We start from the raw sequence: 26,670 nt of genomic DNA, 5'->3' as shown, positions 1-26,670 counted from the left end.
TTTATTTGACTTTGGATTGAGCTGATTTTGAATCAAGTAATGATTCCATTTTCTTTTAGTAGTTTTTGAAAGAAAAAAATTATTCTTTTTAAAGAAAAGTAAAAATAAAATAATTTTGGTTAAATGACTAAATCATAATTTTTATTTTTTAATAATTAATAAGATTAAAGAATAGACTTTCAAAAAAATTTTTTTAAGGATACTTAGAAAAAGTGGATTAAAATAGTGGTAGTGGTTTTGAAAACAAAAGCCTCAAATGTTCAATGATAAATAATCTAAAAATTATGTAAAATAGTGATGGGTAAAATTAGGCACTTAATAAACATCAGATATAAATAAATAAAATTGAATACATTCTAGGTATCACAAAAAAGTATCACAAATTCAATGCACGTGCTTTGTAGTCAATGCTCAACTTGTTAATAAATAATTTTGCTAAAAGTGCATAATAAATATATATGTGATTAAAAATGCATAATAAATAAACATTTTGCAAAAAAATGCACAAAATTAAATTTTTTCAAAATTTGCAGAATGGAAATTTGCTAAAATTGCAAAATAAACAGCTTGCAAGAAATATTTAATAAATAAAAAGATTTTGTAAATAATTCAAATAAATAAGTAAAAAATGCATAATAAAAAAAAATTTGATAAAGGGCATAATAAATAAATATTTGCTAAAAAGTTGTAAGAAATAAAAATTTCACTAAGAGTACAGAGTAAATAAAAAAAAGGTTTTGCCGAAATAATAAATATACTTAAATTTAAATCTCTTTTTTTGATTATTAACAGCTCTGTCTTTTTCCAAGTCTAGCTGAACATAGAAAGATAAATGAAGCATGAAAAAGTTCCTGCTTAGATTAATCTATAGAATACTTTTTCAGAACTAATACTTTACATTTAATTGAACTTAATTGTAACATGAAGGCCAAGTAGATATATTCTCTAAATTAAAGAAGTTAACAATCATTTCTTGTACAGAACTGCTAGCTGGAAGCAAAGTTGAAGTTACAGTCATCACATCGAATGAAATATCTAATTCAGCTTTCTTAACAGAAACTGAAAAAAAGTAAAAATATTTTGCTTATAAATATTATACTAAATACAGAGTAATATAGAAATAAACAAAACTTCAGCCACTAGTGAAATAAGAAAATAAAGTTTAAAAAATAAAAAAATTATATTCTAATGTTCTAGTTTTAATTTCAACAAACCAGTCAATAGAAATAAAAACAAGGCATAATCTATAATCTAAAGAATAAAATTAATTTAACTTACTAGTGGAATCTTTGATAAAAGCATCTGGGTAACATTCATCACCTAAAAAATGCGCAATTATTAGCTAAAACAAAAAGTTTTACCAATAATGAATGCTACTAACAACTATTTAGCATAGTAAATAAAAATAATTAGCTTAGTGCATTTGGTATTAACTCTTTTCTGCGAAATTCAAATTTCATTTCTTAATACACACATACATAAATTCATAGTCTAAAATTTACCTCATTAAAATTATAATATAATTTAATTTCATAAGCAATTATAATTTGATTTTATAAGATATTATTACCAACCAAAATCATTTCATATACATAATGTTTCAAAACCCTACTTTAAACTCAATGGAACAAAAGAAGTTTTCCATTTGAGACAAACATATTGAAAGACACTTCATACTTCAACATTTATAGATTTAAAATTAATAGGTCTGTCGCAAAATTTCTGTTAACTTTCATTCTATGCTGTAACAGGGTGAGCAGCTATATTTTTCAACAAAAAGTAAGCACTTTTTAAGAATTTTTGAAGCACTCAAAAAATATTTTTAATCACTTTCCAAAAAAAAATCATAATTAGGATATGTGCAATGATAAAAATTATTTTTTTTACATCGTTTAAAGATCTAAAATTATCGAACATCCAAGTGACACAAAATCGAAGTACTCCTGAATAAAAATTAGAAAAAATCTTGCAAAATAGTTCCGCAATATGTTACATCTAAGGTTATATGTTACATATCGTAATATGTTATATTTAAGGGATGATTTAAAATATTAATTTATGCATACTTGAACTAAAAATAGATTAAAAAACAGGCTATGAATAAAGTGTGAGAAAGCGTTTATTTTGGAATAATAAATTAAGAAAAAGATTTAGATAAGAAATAATCTAAAAAGATTAGTTAAAGCTTTCATGTATATATATATATAGATAGATAGATCCAGATTCTTTTTTTAAAGACAAGGCAAAAGTAAAAACTTGAGCAATGCTATTAACTATACTTCAATAAGCATTGTAATTATTACGGTGAATTTAATTTTATCTTTTACCAAGTTCAACTTGCCTCAGTTGGCTCCTTTAATACCAATTTCTGAATCTTAATATAGCAACAGGAATTAAATGAATATATTATCTTGTATAATTATGATATGGTGCATTCATAATTATTGGCACCATATAAATTTCCGTCATAAAAAATTTTATCGAATTACAAGGGTTGCACATAATTTTCTTCTCTCATTTCAGAAAATCATAAACCAAGGGTTAACTAAAAAAAATTTGAAAAACTTCAATTATTTCTTTACTTAATGCAAGGTTCATTTATATTTTATATGTAAAGGTTTCTTTTTATTATGGATGGATAACCCAATGTAAGCATTAACAAGAATCTTGAAACTGGAAAGTTTTGAACTTTTGGTATATCTCCCTGCTAATAATGTATATAAAAGCCATGCAATTAGCAGAGGGAAATGCTGAATACAATATTATCATTCATAGGGTAAAGGAACAAACAAAAATAGACATTTAAAGAAGAACTAAAAAGGTAAGAACATAGTTCAGAAACATTAAGAAATTTTTAAAACTCCTCATACAGTTAAAATAAAGCCAAAATTACTGTCTACTAGGCAAAATGAACAGTCATATATAATGGAAACAGAAATCTTTAGAAAATTCAATATTAACAAATCATAATTTTTTAAACAAATACATCAGAAATTTTTTTTTTAAAAATATTAGGACAAAAAAGATTTACAGATATTGCAAATAAAGCAAATATTATTTTAAAAAAACTATTATTTTAAAGCAAGGAATACTTGGCAAAGGCAAATAGAACAAAGAGTTTTAGATAAATGGAGCAATGAGATGCCAAGTCAAAGATAGGAATGTGTGGAAAGTTATTTCATGCTGGAAGTCCTGTAAACCAAGTACTGCAATGAAGCTAAAAAATTATTTTCATTAAATAATAAAAAAGAGTAACACAAAATGTGAAAAATCCACATCAGTTTGTCTCTTAGCCAATATGACTCTCACAATTGTTTAATAAGTACAAATTAGAATAATTGAATTAGCTTCATAATCAACTATTGTGAAACTTATTCAAATAACCTTAAATTTTATGTAGAGTTACAAAATAATAGTGCTTGAAATTCCATATTTTATAGTGATTATGTTTTCTTACCAATAGGTATATCTTCCGCATATGTTCAAGAAAACAGATATTACAAAACATCTAAAGAAGATACTTTTACAGAAAAATGATATTTGAATAGTACTTATTTGAATAGTAGAGAAATTTCCTTTTTGTTCATTTTAAGATACAGAGGCTAGGACTACAATGAGTATTTCGTTTTTCCAATCTTGTCTGATTTTCAATGTTTCTTGTGCGGCAGCAGAAATAAACTGGATGTGTTTTAGTTTTATAATAAGATTGAAATGACTTGCATGATCAGAAAAGTGAGACTCCAACTTTTAAATAAGTGGTATTGAACTACTATTCAAATAAGGCTTTCATATAAACAAGTTGAATTCCAGCATTTGGAGTTCTGGCAGTCTAGAAAATATACTCAATGTATAAACTTTTATTTTGGTATTTCTTTAAAACCAAACTGCATGTTTTTTCAAGAATGAAACTTATAATATTTAAACCATTTGCAAAAGGCAATTTTTAATGAATAACGTAAAGCCATGTATAAAAATTCAGTTGATTAAAAATAAACAGAAATGCGTGAATAATAAACCTATACAGTAATTATAAAGATAGGTTATAAAATAATTACATTTTCATTTTAATATGCTTATTAAGGTATTCATATTTCCTATTGAGCATTTGTGCATAGTGTTAGTATGAATATGGATATATATGTAATATTTTAATTCATTTACATTCTGAGTGTTATATAATAAACAAGTCTAGCTCTTTAGTATTTTGCATCATAGAGTAACAAGAAAAACAAAGCAGTAGTTTAATTTTTGCAGTTAAATCAGAGGTGGACTTATGCTATTTTTAACACCAAAAATCTTAAGCAAACCACTCTAATTTAATTTGCTTCTCCTTAACACTTTATCGAAATTATGTATGACATATGCAATAAATTAATAAATTTTATGGATTAAAAGTTAAATAATAATATAAACAAAATAATATTTTTTTTAAAAAAAATACATTATAATGTTCATAGCATAGTTGAGTAATTGCAAAAAAAAAATTTTTGTAATAATTAAATTACAATGAAATGTTCATAAACAAAAGAAGATACATAGAATAAACTAGAAAGAACAAATGGTGAAGCAAAGTTTAATTTGAAACAAATTGATTGGAATTGGCTTCATGTGATACAAAAACAGTATTCATGTACCATTAGTAGTTTTTATTTCATATTAAATGTTTATTTTCCCATTCTCATATCAAATGTTGCAAAAAGATCACAGACTTTTATCATAATAAGTAAAACAGTGCTTTTATCATGTAAAAGGGTTTTTTTCTTCTTTTATTTAGAAATAAAATAACAGCATCCTTTTTGTTACATTATCTGATCTGGAAAATTTGTTCTAGCTGAAGGAGATGAAACTACTTTTAAATTTCTTTTCACGAAAAAACATTTTTATTATTAAGAACTCTCACCAAATTGAAATAAAAGTACATGATGAATTTTAGCCACTTTCTTAATAGTAAATATTAATCACTTTTCATTCTTTCTTTGTGTTTGTATTGCTAGAAAAATGGACTTAAATATGCTGTTTTAGATATAGGGCAAATTATATAATCAAGATCCAATTTCATCTACATCTTGATTAAAAGTGTAGATAATTTTTGACTGACAGCAAATAGATATCTATAATTGTTTAGCAATCTTGTTACAGTAGCTATCTGAAAGATAGCAAAGATGAATGAGCATAAAAAATGCACCAATCACATTATGGATCTTTAATTTGCAACCACTAAATTAACTATATACCATCTTTACAGAAGTTCCCCTATGTAACCACTTTATGTTTGAGGGGGACCACTTATGTAACCACTTTATGTTCGAGTTTAATTTGAATCTTCTAAAAAAACAAGTTTACTTAAAGAACTAACATTTTTTTAAACATTTATTAATTAATTTCACCAATAAATTAGCAAATATTGGTAAACCCTAAGCTATATATCAACATGAAAATTCATTTATTAGAATTAAAATGACTCAGTATTCATTTTTCTTTACACACTACACATTTAAAAGTAAATTTACAAACAAAAAAAAGACATTTTTTTATGTGAGAAAATGTCATAAGGCCGCAGGTCCTGGGTTCGATCCTCAGGCCGGGCAAGGTTGACTCAGCCTTTCATCACTTCAGTGGGTCGATAAATGAGTACCAAGCATGCTTGGGAACTAAACACTGAGGGTTCCGCGTTCGGCTGACCACCTGACAACTGTCAAGAAAACTGAAGGTCTGAAGGTCAAGAAAACTGAGATGGGCACAGTAGGCCTTGGCCCTCTATGGGCTGTTGTGCCACTGAGTTTAGTTTAGTTATTGTCATAAGGAATGAAGACTATAAAATTATCTCAAAATAAAACAACTTCTTTATACAATTCTTATGTAATTAATTAAAAAAGTATCATAAAAAATATTTACCTTTACAAGATACTAAAACTTTTTCGGAACGAATCTTTCTTAATTTAGGCAATTTTCCACTCTTTAATAAAACATAATTTTCTCTAAAAACTCTTGTGTCATTTGTGAGATTAGCCTTAGTGAAATCGTCATATTTGTAAGACTCGTTGGATGAACTCGCATCATAATCCTAAAATATAAGGAATAATAATATTTTGTACGGAGAAACCATCCCTATTCACAACATATTATAAATCATAATTACCATATATTAACATCTTTTCACACAATTTAAAAGTTTTTCCAAGAAGAACATTATTCATTAAATCCAGGATTTTTTAAAAAAAAATAATAAGTATAGTAACAGAATGGTGATTAAACAAAAAAATTTTTTTATTTAGTCTGATCTTAAATGTAAAACTAAAATCAAAGCAGAAAGGCTGTACAAATGTAATGAAACCAACCAATGGGGGGAGGGATAAATGTTTAGCTTATTTTAGTTTAAAAGAGAGAAGGAGGGGTATGAGCCACGTTTACATAAGACCTTGAGCCATGTTTTCACAATTTTCTTTAAAAGCATGATAAAAATTTAACAAAAAAATTTTATGTTGAGAAATTTCGAATGTGGAAAAGTTGAATTTGGCAACAAAAAAATTTTTTTCAAAAATTTTCAAAGATCAATCACTTTAAATAAAAATGGATAAAACAAAAGATTCTTAGGATTCTTCTACGCAAAATTTTATAAAATGAATTAAAATGTAGACTTTAACATAAAGTTACATCTTTTTACTTGAATTTAATCCTAAAACTAGATTACAACAGTAAAAGTCAAAGTTAAAGCAAAAACCAAGGGAGGCATCTTTCCTACGTAAGCATAGGAGGGGTTTGTGATTTGCTTATTTTTTCCGACAGAGGAGGAAAAGTCTAAAATTTCCAAAAATAAGCTTGTGTAATATTTGATCGGCCCTCATATCTTAAAATATTTCAATTGTTAATTTGTTGTAGTTGTAGTAAGCTCTAATATTAAAAAGATTAAAGTATCTTAATTTTACCAAGAAGCAGATCTTAGAGGAATAGCTAAAAAAATAGCAGTGTTAGAAATTATAAAAGACAGTTACTGGTCAAAATGACAAGTAAGTAATAATATCTACTGGTTCATTTTAATTATAGCTAAGTGAGTTTCGTATTAAATTAAACACTAAATTGGTTTTATATAAAAAAATAATTAAAAATCAAAATTAAACAAAATGAACTAAATAAAAAGTAAAACACGTTTGTTGATGGGGATTTATTAGACTTAATTTTTTTAAATTATAATTTTGCATACAGTGTAATGCATTTCTTTATTTTCAGTACCAAATTCTAGCCATTTGTAATTCTTCAGTCACTGATTCTAAAACGCATAAGTTCTTTTATTCTTCTCCTTTATTTTCTTTCCTCAATGTTTCATTCTTTTCCATTTCCATTGACACGAAACTCTGCTGTAGTTCTACGGTTGATAAACAGATGGCATATTTAGTGGTCCAACAGATCACTGCATATTTATTCATGGTGGGTTTCAGCGGTCTCAAACCAGGGGACCACCAATGTTTTTAAATGCTGCTTAGGGTTAATTCACCTCTTTTAAAAGCATGCAAGGCAACTATAGCTATCAAATAATTCCTAAAATAGGTAGCTATAAAACTCATTTGTGACCTTGTATAAGCTAACAATATGCAGAAAAATTAATAATGAAAGATTTTGAGAAGAAAAATTAGGAAAAGCAGAATTATTAAAAGCAGTTAAAAATTTACCTGAAATATGCCTTTTGCTTCATAAAAGTTTTTAGATGTTATTGTCTTCAAAATAACACCATCTGTAACCCCAAAATATTTTACCAATTTCACACCTCCCTTAACACTTCCAACAACTTGAGCAATAGTTGTCACCTTGCCATTGTTTAAGTCAATTCCCATTATCTAGAAAAAAGCAATAAAGATTGCATATTATATGAATACTTGATTACAAATTAATTAATTCATTTAAAATAAGCCTTACTGTTGAAGAGGAAGGATTCACAGTTGTTATCATTAGTTGATTGCCACCTTTTATAAATTGTCCATCAGTCAAAATTCTAATCAAAAGTACAAATAAATTTTAAAAAATATAGAAATGAATAAACTTAGGCACATAAATATTAACATTTCCACATTAATCACAATATGTCCTTAGAAATAATTAATAGCACATTCTAGCAGTATAAAATTGCAACTTACTTATATCACTTATATCAAACAAGTCTCATTATATATCACTTGTTATAATAATGAATGTCCTCTTTAAATTTTGAAAGCCCACCCTTAAACTTTCTTTAAAAACTTCTCACAAATGTGAAAGATAATATCAATTGTAGGTCAGGATGGAAGCTCGGCGGCTGAGTGGCATTGCTTCATACTCCTATGCCACAGGTCCAGGGTTATATCTCTTGTTGTTTAAGGTTGACTCAGCCTTTCATACCTTCAGTGGTTTGATAAAATGAGTACCAAGCATGCTTGGCTTGGGGACAAAACAGAGGGGATTCCGCGTTTCACTAACCATCCAACAGTAACATCTATTCCTGCACACCAGAGCTCAAGGTCAAGAAAACTGAGATGGGTTTAGTACACTAGCCATAAGCTGTAGAGTCACTGAGGTTAGTTTACTTCTTTAGTAAGTCTGGGTGCAAAAAGGTGGTTATTCTATTTTTTTCACTATTTCAAAGTCCTATTATTGTTTTAAAATACAATTTGTTACAAAGACGTTAAGTTTTTGCCAGTTTTTCCCCTTTATTTCCAAATAATTGAATTTGTTAGAGCCATAAAATAGTCCCCTTTTTACAGTTTCAAGAAGAAAGTTTCCAACAGCTTTTAAAACTGCAAAATTACGAGATCAGACTTGCCTCCTTTTTGCATCCAGGTCATCAATTGTAGAAATGTATTAACTTTGAACATTGCTTTTTGCAGCGTTACAACTGCAAGAAACAATGGTCTCATTTCAATTGTGAGAATATTGAGCCAAAAATTAAAAATCTTATTTCTTATTTAGGATGTCCATGAAATCTTCAATTAAAATAAAAATCCCTTCTTTTATTGTTTAAGTACAAATCTATCATACTTTAAAACTCACATTTAATTTAAATAAAAAATAAGAAAAATTTGGTTCAAAAGATGATGATATAATTCTAGGATAAACACATAATCTTTAGCCTAAACACATCAAATTTTTAAAGAACAACTGCAATGAAATCAATATCATGTAATTAATACGAAATTACTAATAGATTTATTTTCTTAAGAAATCAAAATCTTAGGAGCTTCACTGGAAAAGTTTCGTAAAAAATTAAAAGTTTTGCTCTTAAAAAAAATTTCTTAGGAAATCAAAATCTTTCACAGCTTACTTAAAAAAAATATTACATCAGTTGATCTTGGATCAAGCCAAAATGTATGTTTATGCAAATGCATGCTCAAAAATATTTCTGCTAAAAAAGTTTGAAAACACTATTAGATTTTTTAAGTAAAAAAAACATGTCCATATTCTCTATGAAATAAACAGAAAAGCTTAATCAAGTGAATTAGATTTTTTACTATACCGTGTATGTTGTTCTCCTTCAACATAAGTTTTCCATTTCAACTGAAATGTGTTGTGATGCTTTTCGAGTAGTAAAAATTTAATTCCATCTAAAACTATCACTAGCTGATTTTCTACAGTTGATAACTTGTAAAAATGAATATCTTGTGCAAATGGAGGTATCCTGAAAAACAATCTTTAGTCATTATTAAAATTAACAAAATATCTTTTAAAATTATATTTCACTAGTGCGATATCAATAAATTTAAATTAAAACTTATATTTGTTTTAAACTGTAACTAATAAGATAAAAAACCACTCTCACATCTTGAAAGAAAAATTTACATTAATAATTGTTATTATTAGGCATCATGAATTCAAATAAAAAAATACCTTACAATGCTAATATAAAGTTGAAGCATTTATTTTTATTAAAATTAGATATTTTTACAGGGTGCAGCAAAAAAAAAACTAGACAATAAATTTTTAATACAACTTTATTAAAAATAAATAACTTAACAAAATATAGCAAATAATAACAAGAGAAGACTTCACTAATAAATGAATTCGATTGGTTTCAACCCAGCACAGATCTCTCCCGGCACAGACTTGTGGCCCACTGCAAAAATTTCACTGAGCATTTGCGATTCTGAATCACTGCAAAAATCAGCCACTTCGAAACCAATTAGATTTATTTATTAATAAAAGCCCACTCTTATTATTATTTGTTACATTTTGTTAATTTTATTATATTAATAAAGCTATATTAAAATTTGTTTGTCCTGGTTTTTTTGCTGCATGCTATAATAAGTTTATTGTCTGACAATTTCAAATTTATTTATTAAAAATAAGGACACCATATAAAATAGCGCTTACTTCCCTCGCATTATTTTCCACAAATGTTAAGATTTTTGAAGTAAATTTTATAATACACATCTTGGTTATTATCACTCACCAATAATATAAGTCATAAAAATTTAACATCCTTGTACTAGTACTTCCAAAAAATTTTAATGCTCTTAAATGTGATTTTTGATGAATATGAACAATAAATGCCTTATCATGTCATTTTTAAATATTTTGATTGCAAAATAAATTAATGTTTTGTTGAAATCTAAAATTTTTTTGATTACAAATTTAAAAAAAAATTTATAAAAAATTAAAATTTATTAGCTTTTTCTGGAGATAATTGTTGTTAGTCCACTGATATCATATTAGTAGTAATAACAAGATGTAGAAAGTATATGTTTCTGTTAACTGTAGTAAGATATTAATAAAAATATTCTTTTGGAGGAATCCTCTATAAATTTACGCATTAGTTGATTATCAGCATGAGCAACAATAAGTGAGAAACCATTAATCATGATTAAAACCTTAATTTTTGATAATTTTAAAATTCTTATTAAAGTCACGCAATTAAGATTGTTAAAAGTACAATATTTATACCCAAAATTGTTTGTACAATCCTTCTAACCGTACAACTACACAAATATTAAAAAAAATCCTCTGTGGAGCATTATTTGAACATGACAAAATTGAGTAACATTATAAAAACCAGTTTGTTCAGCATTAAAGCAATTATATACTACATCAAGTCTAGTTTCAAGTAAATAATTGAAGTAAAAAGAAATAAACATAAAATCTTTTTATAATCATAAATATGATTGATATTTATGATTATCATAATAATTATTATCTCAATCATAAATATGATTAAGAATTGAGAACTCAATAGAAACCACCATTTCTTTTAAGTTGGCAGTGTGCTTACAAAATGACTTGGATATCTTTTTAATTTATATAATTCTTCAAACCCATGCCATTTAATGAGAGAATTAAGTATAAAAGAGAATTTTCAGTGACTTGCCCAGATAGTTAGCACTAATGTATTTAATGTGTAAGTTTCTTATTGGCTGTCTACTGATTAGATGCATTTCACTTAATATCAGCTGTTATTAAACCCTCTCTTTTTCTGTTAAACTAAGGAAATGAATATAACTGAATTTTTTTTAAAAATTTCAATAGTATTTTAACTATCTGCATTAACCCTTCTAATTCTAAGTCATAGGAAAGTAATACTTTACTTGAATAAAGTAAAACTTTACTTGAAACGAATATTGAAACACATACTTAAAAATATTCTTGAGAGTCAGCTTAGTAGACACTTTAAGGGCAGTATCACATGCTTCTCTAGTTGATATCATCCATAAATTACCTATTGGAATATTTGCCACTCAATTAGATATTTTAACTTTTTAATCAATAAACACATTGTACAATATAAAAACATACAATTGTTTTAAAAAATGGGAGAAAGAAATCATCCTTCTTAATTTTAGAATTTATTATAAAAAAGCAAATAATAGAAATTATGTTGCATAAAAAAATTAAATATAGGGCCAATGCATTGATTCTTTCATCATAATAACTAATTAGTCATAAAAATATGCAAAATGAGATAGGCATCATTTGCATTCTTATTTGAATAATTGCCAAGATCCAAGCATCAGCAGTACGGTTAATTTTGGGAGGGTTTTATCACTGAAACTATACAGGGTGTAAAAGAAGTTAGAAAATGGTTAAATAGTTCAAGAAATATACATGGGATTGAAAAAGTAATTACTAGACTGGATCTTACATCCCCGCCCCTCCTGGGGTGGGGTGGGACACCTTTGAAATCTTAAATAAGAATATCTATCTTTTATTGCAGATTTGGATTCTCCAGAAAAAATAACTTCATTTGACTTTTAGGTATATGTATTTTGTTTCACAGACAGTGCTGTAACAGAGAAAAATTAAATAGGGTACAAGCTGTTTAAAATTATGAGCTTTGTGACCCATCAGATTAAGAACATAAAAATAGACAGGTTTAAAATGTTTTTAATGATTTTTGGTAAAAAATTTTTAAAAAAGTATCAAAAAAATTTTTTTTCAATCAGATCAATTTCAAGATACTACCACCATTTCAAACAGTTTGTAGCCTATTTTAATTTCTTAGGTTACAGCACCCTGGGTAAAGCATAATGCATAAATTTACACTCCAAATCAGGTTACTTTTTTCTGGAGAATCCAAATTTGTAGTAAAGAATAAGGATTCTTATTAAATATTTCAAAGTGGCCTATTGCTCGCTCCCATTGCCTATTGCCAGTGGGAGGTAAAGATTGAGTTGGCATCATTGAATAGCTTTAAAAATATATATAATGTGATTATTTTCCTTTTTGATCTGATGTATATTTCTCAAGATATTTGACCATTTTCAAATTTTTTTACACACTGAATATCCCCTAGCATACCAAATTTGATTTTTTTCAACCAATCATCATTTTCTGAAAAAAGAAAAACTTATTACTTACACTTAAAAACTATTATTGCGATTTCATCTTTTCAGACTTGACACCTATTGTTAGACTAAATTAAGCTGAATTATATTAAGGTGCTTCTTGTCCATGTAAAGCACTTTTATCTTAAAATGGAAAAAAAAATTGAAGAAAAGGTTGGGGAAGACGAAAATTGGGAAGATGCTCAGTCTTAGGTAAGGTACTATTTTCCTCATTTATAAAGTAAGAAATGAAAAACTACAAAGAATTCATTGTTACAAAATGACATTAAATTTTAGTAAATATAACTACGAAATATATATAAATTAAATATATATAACTTATAATATTATATGTGTTAAAATAGTATCCCTTGATGAAAATTTTTAATTAAATATGTTTTAAAATATAACCATTTTCTACTAATTTAAATCATTTAATTTATTCATTTTTCTAATAATTTTTTTCATTTTATTCATTTAAGTTAGTTATTTCATTTAATTTAAATGTAAGAATCGTTTCAAATTCAATTAATTACATTACAAATGTATAAAAAGTTTAATTAAGTATAAAAATAATCTGAAGGAAATAAAAAAAATAAAACTGTAAAGTGCTTTTTTTTTACTCTAAAAGTAGGTAAATTGATGAAGGAAAAAAAAAAGAAATATGATAATGGCTAGTCCTGAAATAATAATCCTCTTTGTGCTTTTGCCCATTTATTTGTATATTGCACAAAATATGAGTCTTGCCTCAGTAAGCATTGGTAGCATATTTTCGTTTGGACTTAAGACATTAACTATTTTTTGGTTAAATATATGCAAAGAATGATGAAAATCACAATGTGATCCACGAATCCACATTGTTCAAGTAAACAAACAAGCCTGCATCAGTTTGTAACCGACTGAAAAAAAATAATGATCCATTTGTAACCAATCGTTGAAAAAACCCTGTAAAAACTTTTTTAAAACAGCAGGATACACTATCAATTTCACCTGTTGTGAGTCAGAGACTCCTGCATCTGAAACAATAGACATATCGATAGTTGAAGTTGATATCGTATTCTGCTCAGATGTCATTCGAAATCTCTTGTGACATAATCACAGGAAAGGAAAAGAAGAAGTTAAAAGATTCTGGTGACTCCTTTATGTTCAATGTGCTGGTCAAATAGGAGTGTGAAAATAGGAGGGCTAAGACTGAAGAGTGGTAAAAAAGCTCAGCCAGCTGGTATTTCGACAAGAGGGGACGAAATGTTACATGGGGAAATATAATTTGCATAGAAAAAAAAAACATTCTGCTTGCTTTTTGCAAACTCAAAAATCGGATATTTTTGAGTTTGATCGTCGTTTGGGGTAAAATATGGGAGATATTCGGATTGATTCCGAGAAGCGGGAGAAGAACACCAAATCTGGGAGCCTCCTGCAAAATGAGGGAGAATTGACATGCATGTAAAGAGCTTATTGAAAACGATTTAATTTTTATTAACACAAAATAATGATTACCATTTCCATTTTCAGAACAATATAAAACAATATGACTTTCATTCTGAGAATTCCATGTAAAGGTTTCAGTTACTGGACTTGTGCAATGAGGAAGATGTAAAAGATTTCCAATAATCTGTCCAGTAGCTCCAGAAACAAAAGCCAAGTGAGCTTTTTCATTTTCTCCTTCCATGTAGTAAGATAGTATAATATCTAATATTCCATCATCATCACAATCAGGAACAATGGCAGGACCATAAATAGAATGAGGACTCAATATATCACTATGATTATGAAGATACCAGAGAGTAGCACCTGTTGATAAAATAATGCAAACAAATCCATTATTCTGGTACATTCTCCAGGTAACAATATTATGTCTAAAAATAATTTTAAAGAAAATTAGACAAAATAAATAATTTTTGTTTATCTGTGACAGCCCTGTATAAAAGTCCTTAATGTAACTTACAAAACAAGGTAGAGATTCAAGTAGAATGGACACTGGTAACAAAATAATATGAAAAATACATATTCTAATGAAATTAAGAGAAATGGTCTTTAGAGTGGTTATCATGGAATTTAACTAAAATGTGTCCTATGAAATTGAATGTGTCCTATGAATTGACTCAGAATGTTTTTAAATTGATATTTACAACTTAAACTTCAATGGAGTGCTGTGAATGGAACCCAGTTAGTTCCCTTGATTTATACAGTTTACTATCTTATCAACTATTTTATAAAATCATTAAATTAAAGAGTAAGAAAAAATTTCCATAAAAATATTTAGTGATACTGAAAAACCATGGTTTCAAATGAGAAGAAAATGAATAAAAGATAAGCACATCCTTCTCTTAAAAAAACATACTCATCATCTTAAATTAAATAATAATATACATTTGTAATGTAACTGATAAGCTTTGTGCCTCTTTTGATATGAAGCTCTTGGAATCAATCAATCAGTGGCCCAAAGAATTTTAAACAAAAAAGAATGCTAAAATGTAATAAAATTGTTCTAAAATCAACTGTTCAATAAAAACTTTGAAATAAACAAAATTTGATTTTGTTTCAGTTAGTATTAATAACTACAGTTCTAAATTCAAATCTTGTTATGGTGAAATATAAAATAAGTTACTGCTTGTGGAAAAAAATTCAGTTTTTTATAAAAACAATTTCCAATATCATATTAAATTATTTACTGTCATTCTGTACTCAATGGTATTTAGAACTAAGAAGTTTACAAATTAACTGCAAATTACAGTATTAAATGTGAAATTTTTACCGATTTCAAACACACTTTTTTATGTCTCAAAAAATTCATAATTAAATTGCGATTTAATAATTTAAAAAATACTTGAATAAAAAAATTAATACTTATATGAATTTGAAAATAAAAAATGAGATTAACAATTTTATAACATAAACATAATAGAGTTTGACTTTTATTAAACAAAAAAAAGGGTAAATTTTCTTCTATTTTTAAAAAAAGTTGTTTTTAAAGACAAGATAAAATATTGAAAAGACAAAATATAGTAGAATATTTAACTAAACTTACAAACTTTATTATTACAGTTTATATAACTATAGAATAATACTTATTTAAGAAATAAAATGTTACATAAAAAAAACTATCTCACATAATTTATAGAACAATAAAAGAGAATTGCTTTAATTCATTTAACAAGTAGCTCACTAAACCAATTGTGTTACCTTTTTCAACATCCACAGCTGCAAATAAACCATTATTTCCAATAATTAGGCATTCAGGTATACCATCTGAATTTAAATCCAAAACATTACAAATTGAAGAAAAAAGAGCAGAATGAAAATGAAGTTTCCAACGTTCTTTGCCATTATTTTCTTGAATAGCAATTAAACTTGGCTCACCATTATTACATCCGAGAATAATAAGTGATGTTTTGGATACATTATTTTTCACAAATTCTAAAGGGGTGGTAAAGGCTATAAAATAAGTAAACAAATTTTAATCATTCATGTCATATAACTATATATATATATGCACATTTTCAATTTATTTTAAGGAAAGTTATAATACAATAATTGATTTAAGAAATTTTAAAATGCAACTCATAGTCTTTCAAAAACATTTAATAAAGAAAAATATGATTATTTCAATGTTCCATTGCGACAGAATCACTTCAAAATACATAAGGGTGGTTTTTAAATTTAAAGAAATTTTTTTTAATTTAAATTCGATTAAAAGTAAAATTGATCATTGTTGGTGATTAACATTGATTCTTGCACAGTCAGCACCAAGATTAAATTAAAATTAATTAAGTCATCACAAAACTAAGAAATACATTAACAAGTAACAGGCCAAACATTTTACACAAATTAATTTTTTTACTACCATGAGAAAACTATTAAGCTACTTTTTACTAGGCTACTTTTACCTTTGTTGTGGTTACTTTATTAAGATTTTATTATTAAATTTTATTAGTTATAAACATTTGACCTATGCATCAGGAACATTGATAACACAAATTTTTTGATGTCACAAAAAATTCCAAATACTGACATAAAAACAATAATCAGTTTTCATTGAATACATTTCCCAATGACCCTTAATTTCAAAAAAATAGTTTCGGTCACTGAAAATATTTTTTTCAAAGTTTTTAAAAAATCTGAAATGCTTATTAAAGTATAAGTTATAATGACTTATCTTGATTAAAAAAAAGTTCCCTGAATTATCTATTCCTAAAGTAGATTTGTAATTGATATTTGTGCACCGATAAAAATATACACTTATAAAATTTAAAGTAACTCGCAAATTTAATGAATCCAAAAGAAAGTAACACTTATGAGGACAGTACCGTCTTTACGCATGGGCACACCCATGCAGTGCCCAAGGGCCCCAGGCACTCAGGGGGCCCTTGAGAATCTTACTTTTTATAAATTACATTAAGAAAAATTAAGACTTAACAAAATTACCTTATACATTTTTTTTAAATAAATATACACTGGTTATCATAAATTAAGGAAAATTCACAAAAATCGCGATAACTCAAGAAATTACACATGGAATTTTATGAAACTTACCCACAATATACAACACATAGTAAGGTATTAAACAACATAAAAAGAAATTATCAGACATTAATAGTAGTATAGAAATTAGCACATGTATAAAATAAACAAATTGGAAGTATCGGTTTGCAATAGAAAAAGTACCTTTAATATGGAATATGATTGCCTCTAGAAGCAATACAGCACAAACAGCGATGTGTGATGCTTTCAATTATGCGGTCTATCAGTTCAATAGGAAGTGAGAGCCATTGCTCTTGTAAAGCAGTTGCAAGCGTGGCAAGGGTCTGAGGGGGCGGATTGATGGCAGATACACGCCTCCCTAGAGCATCCCAAACGTGCTCGATAGGATTCAAGTCCGGGGATCGAGCTGGCCACTCCATGCGAGTAATTGTTTCCTGTTGAAGATAATCATCAACAATGCGAGCTCTGTGTGGTCTTGCATTATCGTCCTGTAACAGGAAGCAATCACCAATTGCCCCGGCATATGGGCGCACATAAGCATCAAGGATGTTGTCTCGATAAACCTGAGCATTCACGGTTCCCCTTGGAAAGACATGGAGGTATGTGCGCCCTCCTAAGGATATGCCTCCCCAAACACAGACACTGCCTCTTCCGTATGCATCTCTTTCACGGATGTTTGATGGATGATAACGGGTCCCAGGTTCTCTCCATATCAAATAACGTCTACTGTCACTTTCTAGACTAAACCTGGACTCATCCGTAAAGAGAACAGGCCTCCATTGATCTGACGTCCAGTGGACATGTTGTCGGGCCCACTGCAAACGGTCTCTCCTATGGCGTGATGTGAGCGGCACGCAAATGGCTGGTCGTCTCGCATACAGACCACCTTCGTGGAGCCTTCTGCGCACAGTTGACGTTGACACCAACCTTCCGGTGGCTGCAGCAAGAGAGGATCTAAGATGTGTCGGAGTAGCGGTTCTATTCCTGCGTGCACTTAATGTCAAATATCGGTCATCGGCACTGGTCGTAACAGTTGGCCGTCCTTGACTGAACCTCCTAGATGCCGAATCTGTGGTTTGAAATTGCCTCCAAAGTCTATGAACCACAGATGGACTCACATTTAGCCATCTGGCCACTTCTGATTGACTCTGCCCTGCCTCTAGTCTCCCGATGGCTATCCATCGTAGTTCTTCAGGCAAATGATGCCTAGAGGTCATTATTACGAATTGGCTATCTCAGATTTTCAATGTCGCAATCACAGTAAAATTTGTGTGCTTTCTCTCAAACTTGGACTTTTATGCTCCAGGCAGATGACGTAAGCCGAGTGCAGCGCCACTAATTTGCATATTGCAATTTTACTCAGCTACTCTTAGTGGACAACATATGCAAATTTTGCACGGTTTGGCTTACTTTTGAAAGAGTTATCGCTATTTTTGTGATTTTTCCTTAATTTATGATAACCAGTGTATTATATTGTATAAAGTGTGTATTTTTCTTTCTTTCTACAAATAGTAATTGATAATCTCGCAAACAACAATAATCTGAGTAGTTTATCAGCAGGGAAACTTAAAAAGAAAACCGTAATTTTTTTTCTACGTTCCAATGAAATTTTTATGTGTATTCAGTTTTTTTTGGGGTCTACTAAAAACAAATTTAAATCAAAATGCATTTAAATTTGTTTAAAATATTGCATACGTTAAAAATGCTTCATTTTATGTGTGTGAAGTTTTTTAGTTCGATTTTAAGCAGTATGACATGTTATAAGTGCCCAAAACATTTCTTTGCCCGGGGGCCCTGCATGCTATTAAGACGGCCCTGGGACTTGGTATAAACAATAATCTTGCAATGCATAGTGATAGGGAAGGATCAGAAATATTATAAGAAGTAATAGCATCAGAGGATATATTAGAAGAGAAGTACAATGAAACAGAGTTTCAACGGATTGTAAAACCAAATGAAAAAATAAAGATACTGAACTTGTTTGAAATCAGGGCCGGATTTAAGCTTGGCGGGGCCCTAAGCTACTGAAAATTATGGGGCCCTTATAAGTTCAACTTGATTTCTACACACTTAACTGTCTTGTTTTTCACTGCTGAGTATTAACATTATGTTATAAAAAAATCGTAGAACCATTCTCTTATTGCAAATATTTTTTGAACGAGGAAAAATGAGTCACAACAGAAACACATTTTAAGATCATCATAAGCACAGAATAAAAATTTGGTGTGTTGGAAGGGCCATTTTATAATTAACAGTTGTTTTTTTTTCATTCTTGAAATTCTGAATATATACTATTTGCAATTTTAAATGATTTTTTTGCAAATTTTTTTCCTCAACTTCTTTTTTTTTTTTACTTTACATTTTGCTTTGCTGCCCAAAATCTATAAGACTTAAAAACATGAAACTATGGAGGTGTGTTGAAAATATGCAAGGAGTTTAGAAAGAATACAAGAAAATACAATTTGATTATTAGTTTTATTTCTTTAAAAACGCCGTTGAACAACCGACTTAATTTTTAGTTCATAACTACCAATCTTTAACTCCGTAGCCTTGTAATTTTGAACCCAATTCAGAAGACAAAGGAACTCCTGGATCAGGAATTCATTTATGAGAACTTTGTGACCCAAACAGATTTAACTTGCACCAGTCTCCATTTTATACACGGGTATTCTTCGGCCAGCTAGATTAAAACTCCTATTCTCACGAACACGAGCCCCAACGCCCTACCTACCAGGCTATCCCTTCCAAATTATTAGTTTATTTTATGCCATTCATTGAATAGTCGACCCAATTTCGAGTTCATGACTACTAATGTTCAACTCCGTAGTCTTGTAACTCTGAACCCAATCCAGTAGACAAGGGAACTCCAGGATCAAGCCTTGGAAGAAATTTTTGCCTTCATGGAGGACGTTTTGCTGGAACTAACTCCACATTTGAGTTATATTGAGAGGAGAACAACGAAAGCCTCCCACAATTAGTCTAACAGCAAGGGGACTCTATCCTATGATCTGTCTGTCACCAAGGATATTCTACGTCAGCACTGTGGTCAGTGCGAGCCAGGTCTGGAATTCATATCGACCAGCCATCACTGGGATTTGAACCCGGTTCACCGCATTCGGAGGCGAATCCTTTGCTGAAATGACCTCACATCTTCACTGAGTAATAACTCTGTGGAAGGCGCCAATTTTCCAACTTTATTGATTGGCCTGAATTTAGTCATCTTCAAAATGTAAATGGTAATTCAATCGCAATTTTTGTAAAAAAAAAAAAAAGAAGGTAAACCTTTCTTTCTCTTAATCTGCAACGATTAATGAGAGGCAACCACGAGGGTTGGTGAGCAAAGTGAACAAGGATCGGAGCCTTCTAGTTATTCAAATAATTGCTAAATTATTAGCAATTATATGAGTTATTTATAGTTTTTTAACAAGCATACTTTTAAAAAAATGAGAAAGACATTTTTCAGTATTAAGAAATAAAAGTTTAAGACTGTCACCTGCTGGATTAGAACCCACGATCTCTAGGTTCTGCGTTAGATTTCATAATCATCAGCCCCAAATATACACACCTGCCTTGCGGGTTTTATTTATTTATTTATTTTTTTAAATTTAATAAATTAAGAGTCATTTGAATGTTCTTTATGTTAAACTATTAGACACACGTTTTTTCCCCCTTAAATTTTGCAAGAAAAAAAAATGAGATGTCAAAATATAAGACCTTCTGAAATTTTGTGAAAAACACATCTGTTTGCATGCTGCAATACAGTATCTTTTATGAAATGTGATCCATGGTACTGACCGCACTGAGAAAAAAATAATTAATTTTTCTCCATGCATTATTTTGTGTTATACTACTTTCGCCTTAACTATTTATACATAAAATACTAAAAATGGACCTTAGCATTGAATGTCAAATCCAGTTTTGGAAACAAAGAGATTTTCTTACACTTTGACTTCTACACTTATTCTAAACATTAATATTGCAGATAAATGATTTTTATAAAACAAAGCAATTAAATTAAGTATAACAAATTCATTTAATTTTCTTCTCTATATCTAAATAAATATTTCAATACTATGAATTTAGAAATATTAAGTATTTAGTAATTAATGCCTTACATTTTATTTACATAAAAAGTGTTATTTTTAGAAAAAAGTTTTATTAATATATTCCTGATTTTGGAACAATTCTCAATCAGGAAATTTTCTCTTTTTCTAATGTATTAGATAAGAATAAATTATAATCCTCTAGCGATGGTGTACTTGTAAAAAATAAGCCATGTTGACTAACGAAGCAATATAGAGAAAAAGCAATTAATCGCTACAAGGATAAAAATCAGTGCACCAGCAACCCCTCCCCCACCCTAGCTAGCTGTTAAATACCTCCTTACCCTCATTTATAATCGAAGCAAATTTTTCAATTTTATGAAATATACAAATACTATTTTTTTTATTTTTTTATTCTTCTTCTAAGCCCTACACCCTGGAGCAGCTGAGAGCGGTAATATTAATACTGTTAGTAGGAAAAAAATCATTTTGCAAGCTGAAATTCTTTAATTGATGTCCTTAATTGAACTTCTTTAATTGAAATTCTTTAATTGATTTCGTCATTACTTTCGCTTTCTTTTTAATTGTTTTAAGTGCATTTGTTACATTTTTGTGCAGGAATAAAGATTATCATTTATGTAAATTTTTGGCTCTCATTTTTAAGAATTTATTAAAGAGTCTAATAAATATCAGAGAGAATAAATGTGACGGGTTAGATGTATCAGCTCAGCTCTTGATGGTGTACAGTGGCTAGGATGTGAAAGAGCAATAGCGCAGGGCATCCAGTGAAACAAACACACTAAAGCTTTATATCAATTAGCTTTAGATATTTACAATTATATAATAATTATTTTTATTTTAGAATAAATTGCTTTAAAAGACAAATATCTGTTAATGTTTAATATTTAATCAATAAAAAAGCATAACCCATATGGAGCTGTAATGAATTGCCCCTGATAAATTTTGTGACAGAAGAAAAAATTAAAGCTTTCTAGATTTTTGGATTTCAGAAACACCTTCTAGTTTTACTATTTAAACTAATTGGTTTTGATGTCTTTCTCCCCGCCTGTCAATTTATGACCAGAAATCAATTTATGACCGGTGGATATTCCTAATTTCCGAAGTAAGACAAAATAGCCCAAGGCAATTTAAAGAAGCTAAAAAGAATTTCCCACAGCGTAAAGTGAATCGGCTATTTGACAACTCTGCGGGTGGTAGCTACGAAAGCAAAGATATTTACTTTACTCGAAAGAGCGTTTTATTGCTCTTTTGGTTTGAAAATTGAAGACAATTATTTTATATTTTTAAACACTTCGATTAAATTTTGAGAAGAATCCGCCAAAGAAAAAAGAAAATAAATGCATTTTGGAGTTCCAGCTCACAATGAAACTTTAAAAAAGAAGAAGAAAAAAGTGGGATGTGGGGGCCCTTGCCATCTCGGGGCCCCAAGCTACAGCTTATTTAGCTTATACGTAAATCCGGCCTTGATTGAAATAAATAAATACAGGCTACGTAATTCTGTTTTTCTTTTTGCTACAAAGTAATTTAAGATATAAATAGAATGCTTCAAAATGAACTTACACATATTATGAAATATTCTTTTCCATTTATAGGTCAAGCGATAGGTTCTGGCCAAATCTTTTGCAGGAGTACATGGTATGAAATAAACAAATATAATGACAAATAGAACACACATAATTAATGAGGTAATAAATGCTAATTTCCTCAAAGGTGACATAGGAAGCGATTTTATATTCACTTTAACGACTTGAGATTGAATAGTAGTTTTTGTAAGTACAGCAGAAGCATCAAATGAGCTTTTAAAAACCAGTTTGGAACATTTATCTTCTTTACTAGGACCAGATTCATCTTCATCACTTTGATTTTGAGAAAGTGGCATATAATGCCTTGGAGTAGCATTCAACTTCATGATTGTTCTGATAAAACTTTAAGCCTGAAAATCAAATAAAATATAGATATGTAAACTATGCTAGGTATTTGAACCTTTAAAAAGTTTATAAATATAATAACTGGATGATTTACACTTAAAAGAAAAGAAAAAAACATTAAGAAAAAAGTACCAATTTAACCACTGTTGCAATACTCTAAAGCAGGAGTTACCAAACTTTTTCGATCATCGACCCCTACATAATTTTTCGAAATCTCTATTGACCCCCATAAAAGTAATTTCTTGTTAATTCATATAAAACTCTAATAGATACTGTGTTTGTACATTTATTTCATGATTTTGAATATTTATTAAAGTGATAGTACATAGTGTAACAATAGTTTTATGAAAAATATATTAATGTCGAAATATAAATACCTTAATATTTATGAAATAATAAGTAATTATAAGTAAGTAGAAATAATAAGTAAAGTAACTACGGATTTATTGCTTCTTAATCAATGACATGGGTGTTCCTGGTGTTTTTTTTCCTGCAAGGTTCGTTATATTGGGTTCAAATTTGGTCAATTTTAATCTTAAATCCCCTCGAAACTCCACATTTAATTTATTTCTGTTCTTAGTTAAGATTGAATTTACATGACTGAAACCGGCTTCAACCATATAGGAACTTGGAAATGCTATCATAAATCGCTGAGCTATTTCGTAAAGTCATATTTTTGCATTATATTTATATTTGTCCAAAATTTGCTTATTGTTAAATTTTTAAAAAGCGTCTTTGCTTCAAATCCCCATAATAATTCAGCAATTTCATCTTGCAGGATGATGTCCACGTTTTCAATTTGAGCAGAAAATGGCACAATAATCCAATCAAGGATGTCAATGTTTTCCAAATCAACAAAACGCAGTTTAAAATCGTGGCTCAATTTTTGAAGATTACCTGTATATATTTCCAAGCCTTCTTCTATCATTTCTAATTGTCACATATCTGAAAAATACTGAAAATCCTTCCACCAATCGACCCTTCCGGTTCAGATCGACCCCCTGGTTTAGATCAATACCCGCTTATGTTAAATAGACCCCTGGGGGTCTATACAGACCACTTTGGCGACCTCTGCTCTAAAGTAACTTATAAAAATAGTTCATGACTAAGTGCAATAAATATATGTTACATGAATTTTATAAACTCACAATAATAAATTAGCTAACAGTTAATATTGTGTACAAAAAGCTTGTTAATAAGATGTATACTAACCTAGTACCAAAAGTAATGTCATATAAAAAAACTTTAATTAAAGCAGATTTACATTAGGTAAGTTCTTAAACCTTCCGTAATAAACGATATTAAAATGTTATTCACGAACACAAATTTCTCATCATTGTACAAATGATGAAAGACAAACTTATTTCAAATGATCATTTAGTAATCATATAAACACAATATGTTTAGACCATATAAAAGGGAATCGGACATCAAATGATGCAGTTGGGATTTAAAAATAACATATCTAACATTACAATACAAGCCAATTAATTTACATTAAGAATTCATCGAGTAAGTTTTAAAAAATTTTTTACAAAAGCAAAAAAATAAATAAATAAATAAGCATTTTATGTGATACATACCTCTAATACAAAGAGTAACTAACTTGTTTTTTGTTGATTAGAGGGTAAGACTGTACCAATATTTTAGAGAACATAGTTGATGCAGTTTTAATGATTGACAGATGTGATCAGCTGTTTTCTTTCCACTTGGTTTGTTTTTACTCTACCATTTACCCAAGGACATATTCAAAAAAACAATACGAGTTATCCGATCTTCAAAACGCTTAATGTTAAAAGGCTGTCAGTTTTAAAAAGTAATTAAATCCAAACGATTGCATAAAAACAAATTAAATTTCGAATTATGAGGATATGATTATTTTGTATTTAGATCCTGGAAATATTTTTTTTTTTTTAGAATTTAAGAGTTTGTTGCCTTAGTTATATTTTGCTTATAACTCGCATAAAAGAAATTTAAAAGGTTATTCCCTTTGCATCAACCTCTCGCATCCCCGCATGAAACAACATGTGATGGGCGGAGCTTCTTAAAGCCCCTCCTTCAATGCGCTTCATACAAGGGCCATTCTCACTGAGTCGGATTCACGCACATCCCATTAGCTCAGCGAAAAATTGAGAACTTGATTAGTGAGCTTTTCGCTGCAAAATATTTTTACCAATCAGTTTCTCATCCTCCTGTGATAAGGATCGGAAATGCGTGAACTGTATTTAATGAAATCGGCCCCTGGCAAACTGAACTCTAACATTGGAGCTCTAAACATGCAACCATCCAGCGAGCTCGGGATAAAAAAAAAAAAGATCTTATTATGACGTCATGTTTCTGTACTTACGCCACTAAGGGAAAACCTGTAAGCACTCGATTTCGAACGGATTTTGCTAACGAAGTGCAATCTTAATTTTCTCTCCAAACTATGAGATGTCTTTCTACTAGGAATTTGGACCTGAAAGCATTTCGAGCAGTCGAATAGAATGCCTTTAACTTAGGGATTGAATTAGATTTCTAGATTCAGGGAAACTTTTTGAGCATTTTTCCATTTTTTTTATGAATATATTTCGCAGGATATAATTTTTTTCCACACAAATAATTTATTTAATTAAGAATTCGAAGATATAAATTAGTTTCGTGTGCAGCTTATTTCGAAACAAAACGGGAGATTTTATAGATCTAGATCCAAATTTCTGTGTAATTTTAGGCACATATCTGTACCATAATTTGTGCAGCATTTTCATTACATTTTATAATAAATTGATAAGATTATTGTAATAACTACATCGTAAATAATATGAATAAGATTTACTATAATTTGTATACGCACTTATTATTTACTATACAATTTTCTATAAGAAAAAAATTACAAAAGATATGGAAAAAAATAATAAAACAGAATATATTTCAATGGATGGTGTTTTCTACACTAGGGAACGCTGCAAGCTCGGGACTGGCTAAATTTCCGGGTTACTGTTTCAGTTGTATTTTAAAGCCATTTGGCATCATTGTGTTTTGAGATTCTTGCAAACAATATATTTGATTACTTATTACTTGTGTTTACAATGCTAGCAATACTTGTGTTTACAATACCAAAAGTGTTAACACTAACGTAAGATGGTGCACAGCTTGCAACACGAACAAACAGTAATAAACAAATGGAAAGACGCCAAATCAAGACTGCCAAAAAAGCGAGTTATTCAAAATCTAGCAACCATGTCACCTTTTTTAATAATAAATAACAAAATAACTAGAACAAATTTTCACTCCAAACTCCCCAGAATTACATAATAACATTAATATCTTATGAAATACGGCAGATTTGAGCTCAGAAATTATCTAATTTATTTCTTTTATTGAAAACAAAATTATCCGTTTGAAAACATCAGAATAACATGTAGTAAGCAGCTGCAA

General features: G+C 28.9%; 1 protein-coding gene across 1 annotated transcript; it reads right to left on the bottom strand.

Moving 5' to 3' along the window:
* Positions 1-113: 113 nt before the first annotated feature.
* Positions 114-25,150, bottom strand: LOC107436642 (uncharacterized). The gene is made up of 11 exons (XM_016048416.4): positions 24,837-25,150; positions 22,886-23,258; positions 15,963-16,214; positions 14,277-14,570; positions 11,590-11,674; positions 9,482-9,643; positions 7,912-7,987; positions 7,668-7,832; positions 5,896-6,064; positions 1,279-1,320; positions 114-1,059 (listed from the first exon to the last, which is right to left on the bottom strand). The coding sequence occupies exons 2-11, from the start codon at positions 23,232-23,234 to the stop codon at positions 911-913; spliced, it is 1,743 nt and encodes a 580-aa protein (XP_015903902.1). The 5' UTR covers positions 23,235-23,258; positions 24,837-25,150; the 3' UTR covers positions 114-910.
* Between the last annotated feature and the right edge of the window lie 1,520 nt (positions 25,151-26,670).

This window comes from Parasteatoda tepidariorum, chromosome 12 (assembly GCF_982258835.1).
Source record: "Parasteatoda tepidariorum strain Cologne lab strain chromosome 12, Ptep-v5.0, whole genome shotgun sequence".
Taxonomy (NCBI): Eukaryota; Metazoa; Arthropoda; class Arachnida; order Araneae; family Theridiidae; genus Parasteatoda; species Parasteatoda tepidariorum.
This window is presented reverse-complemented; position numbering and strand designations above follow the sequence as displayed.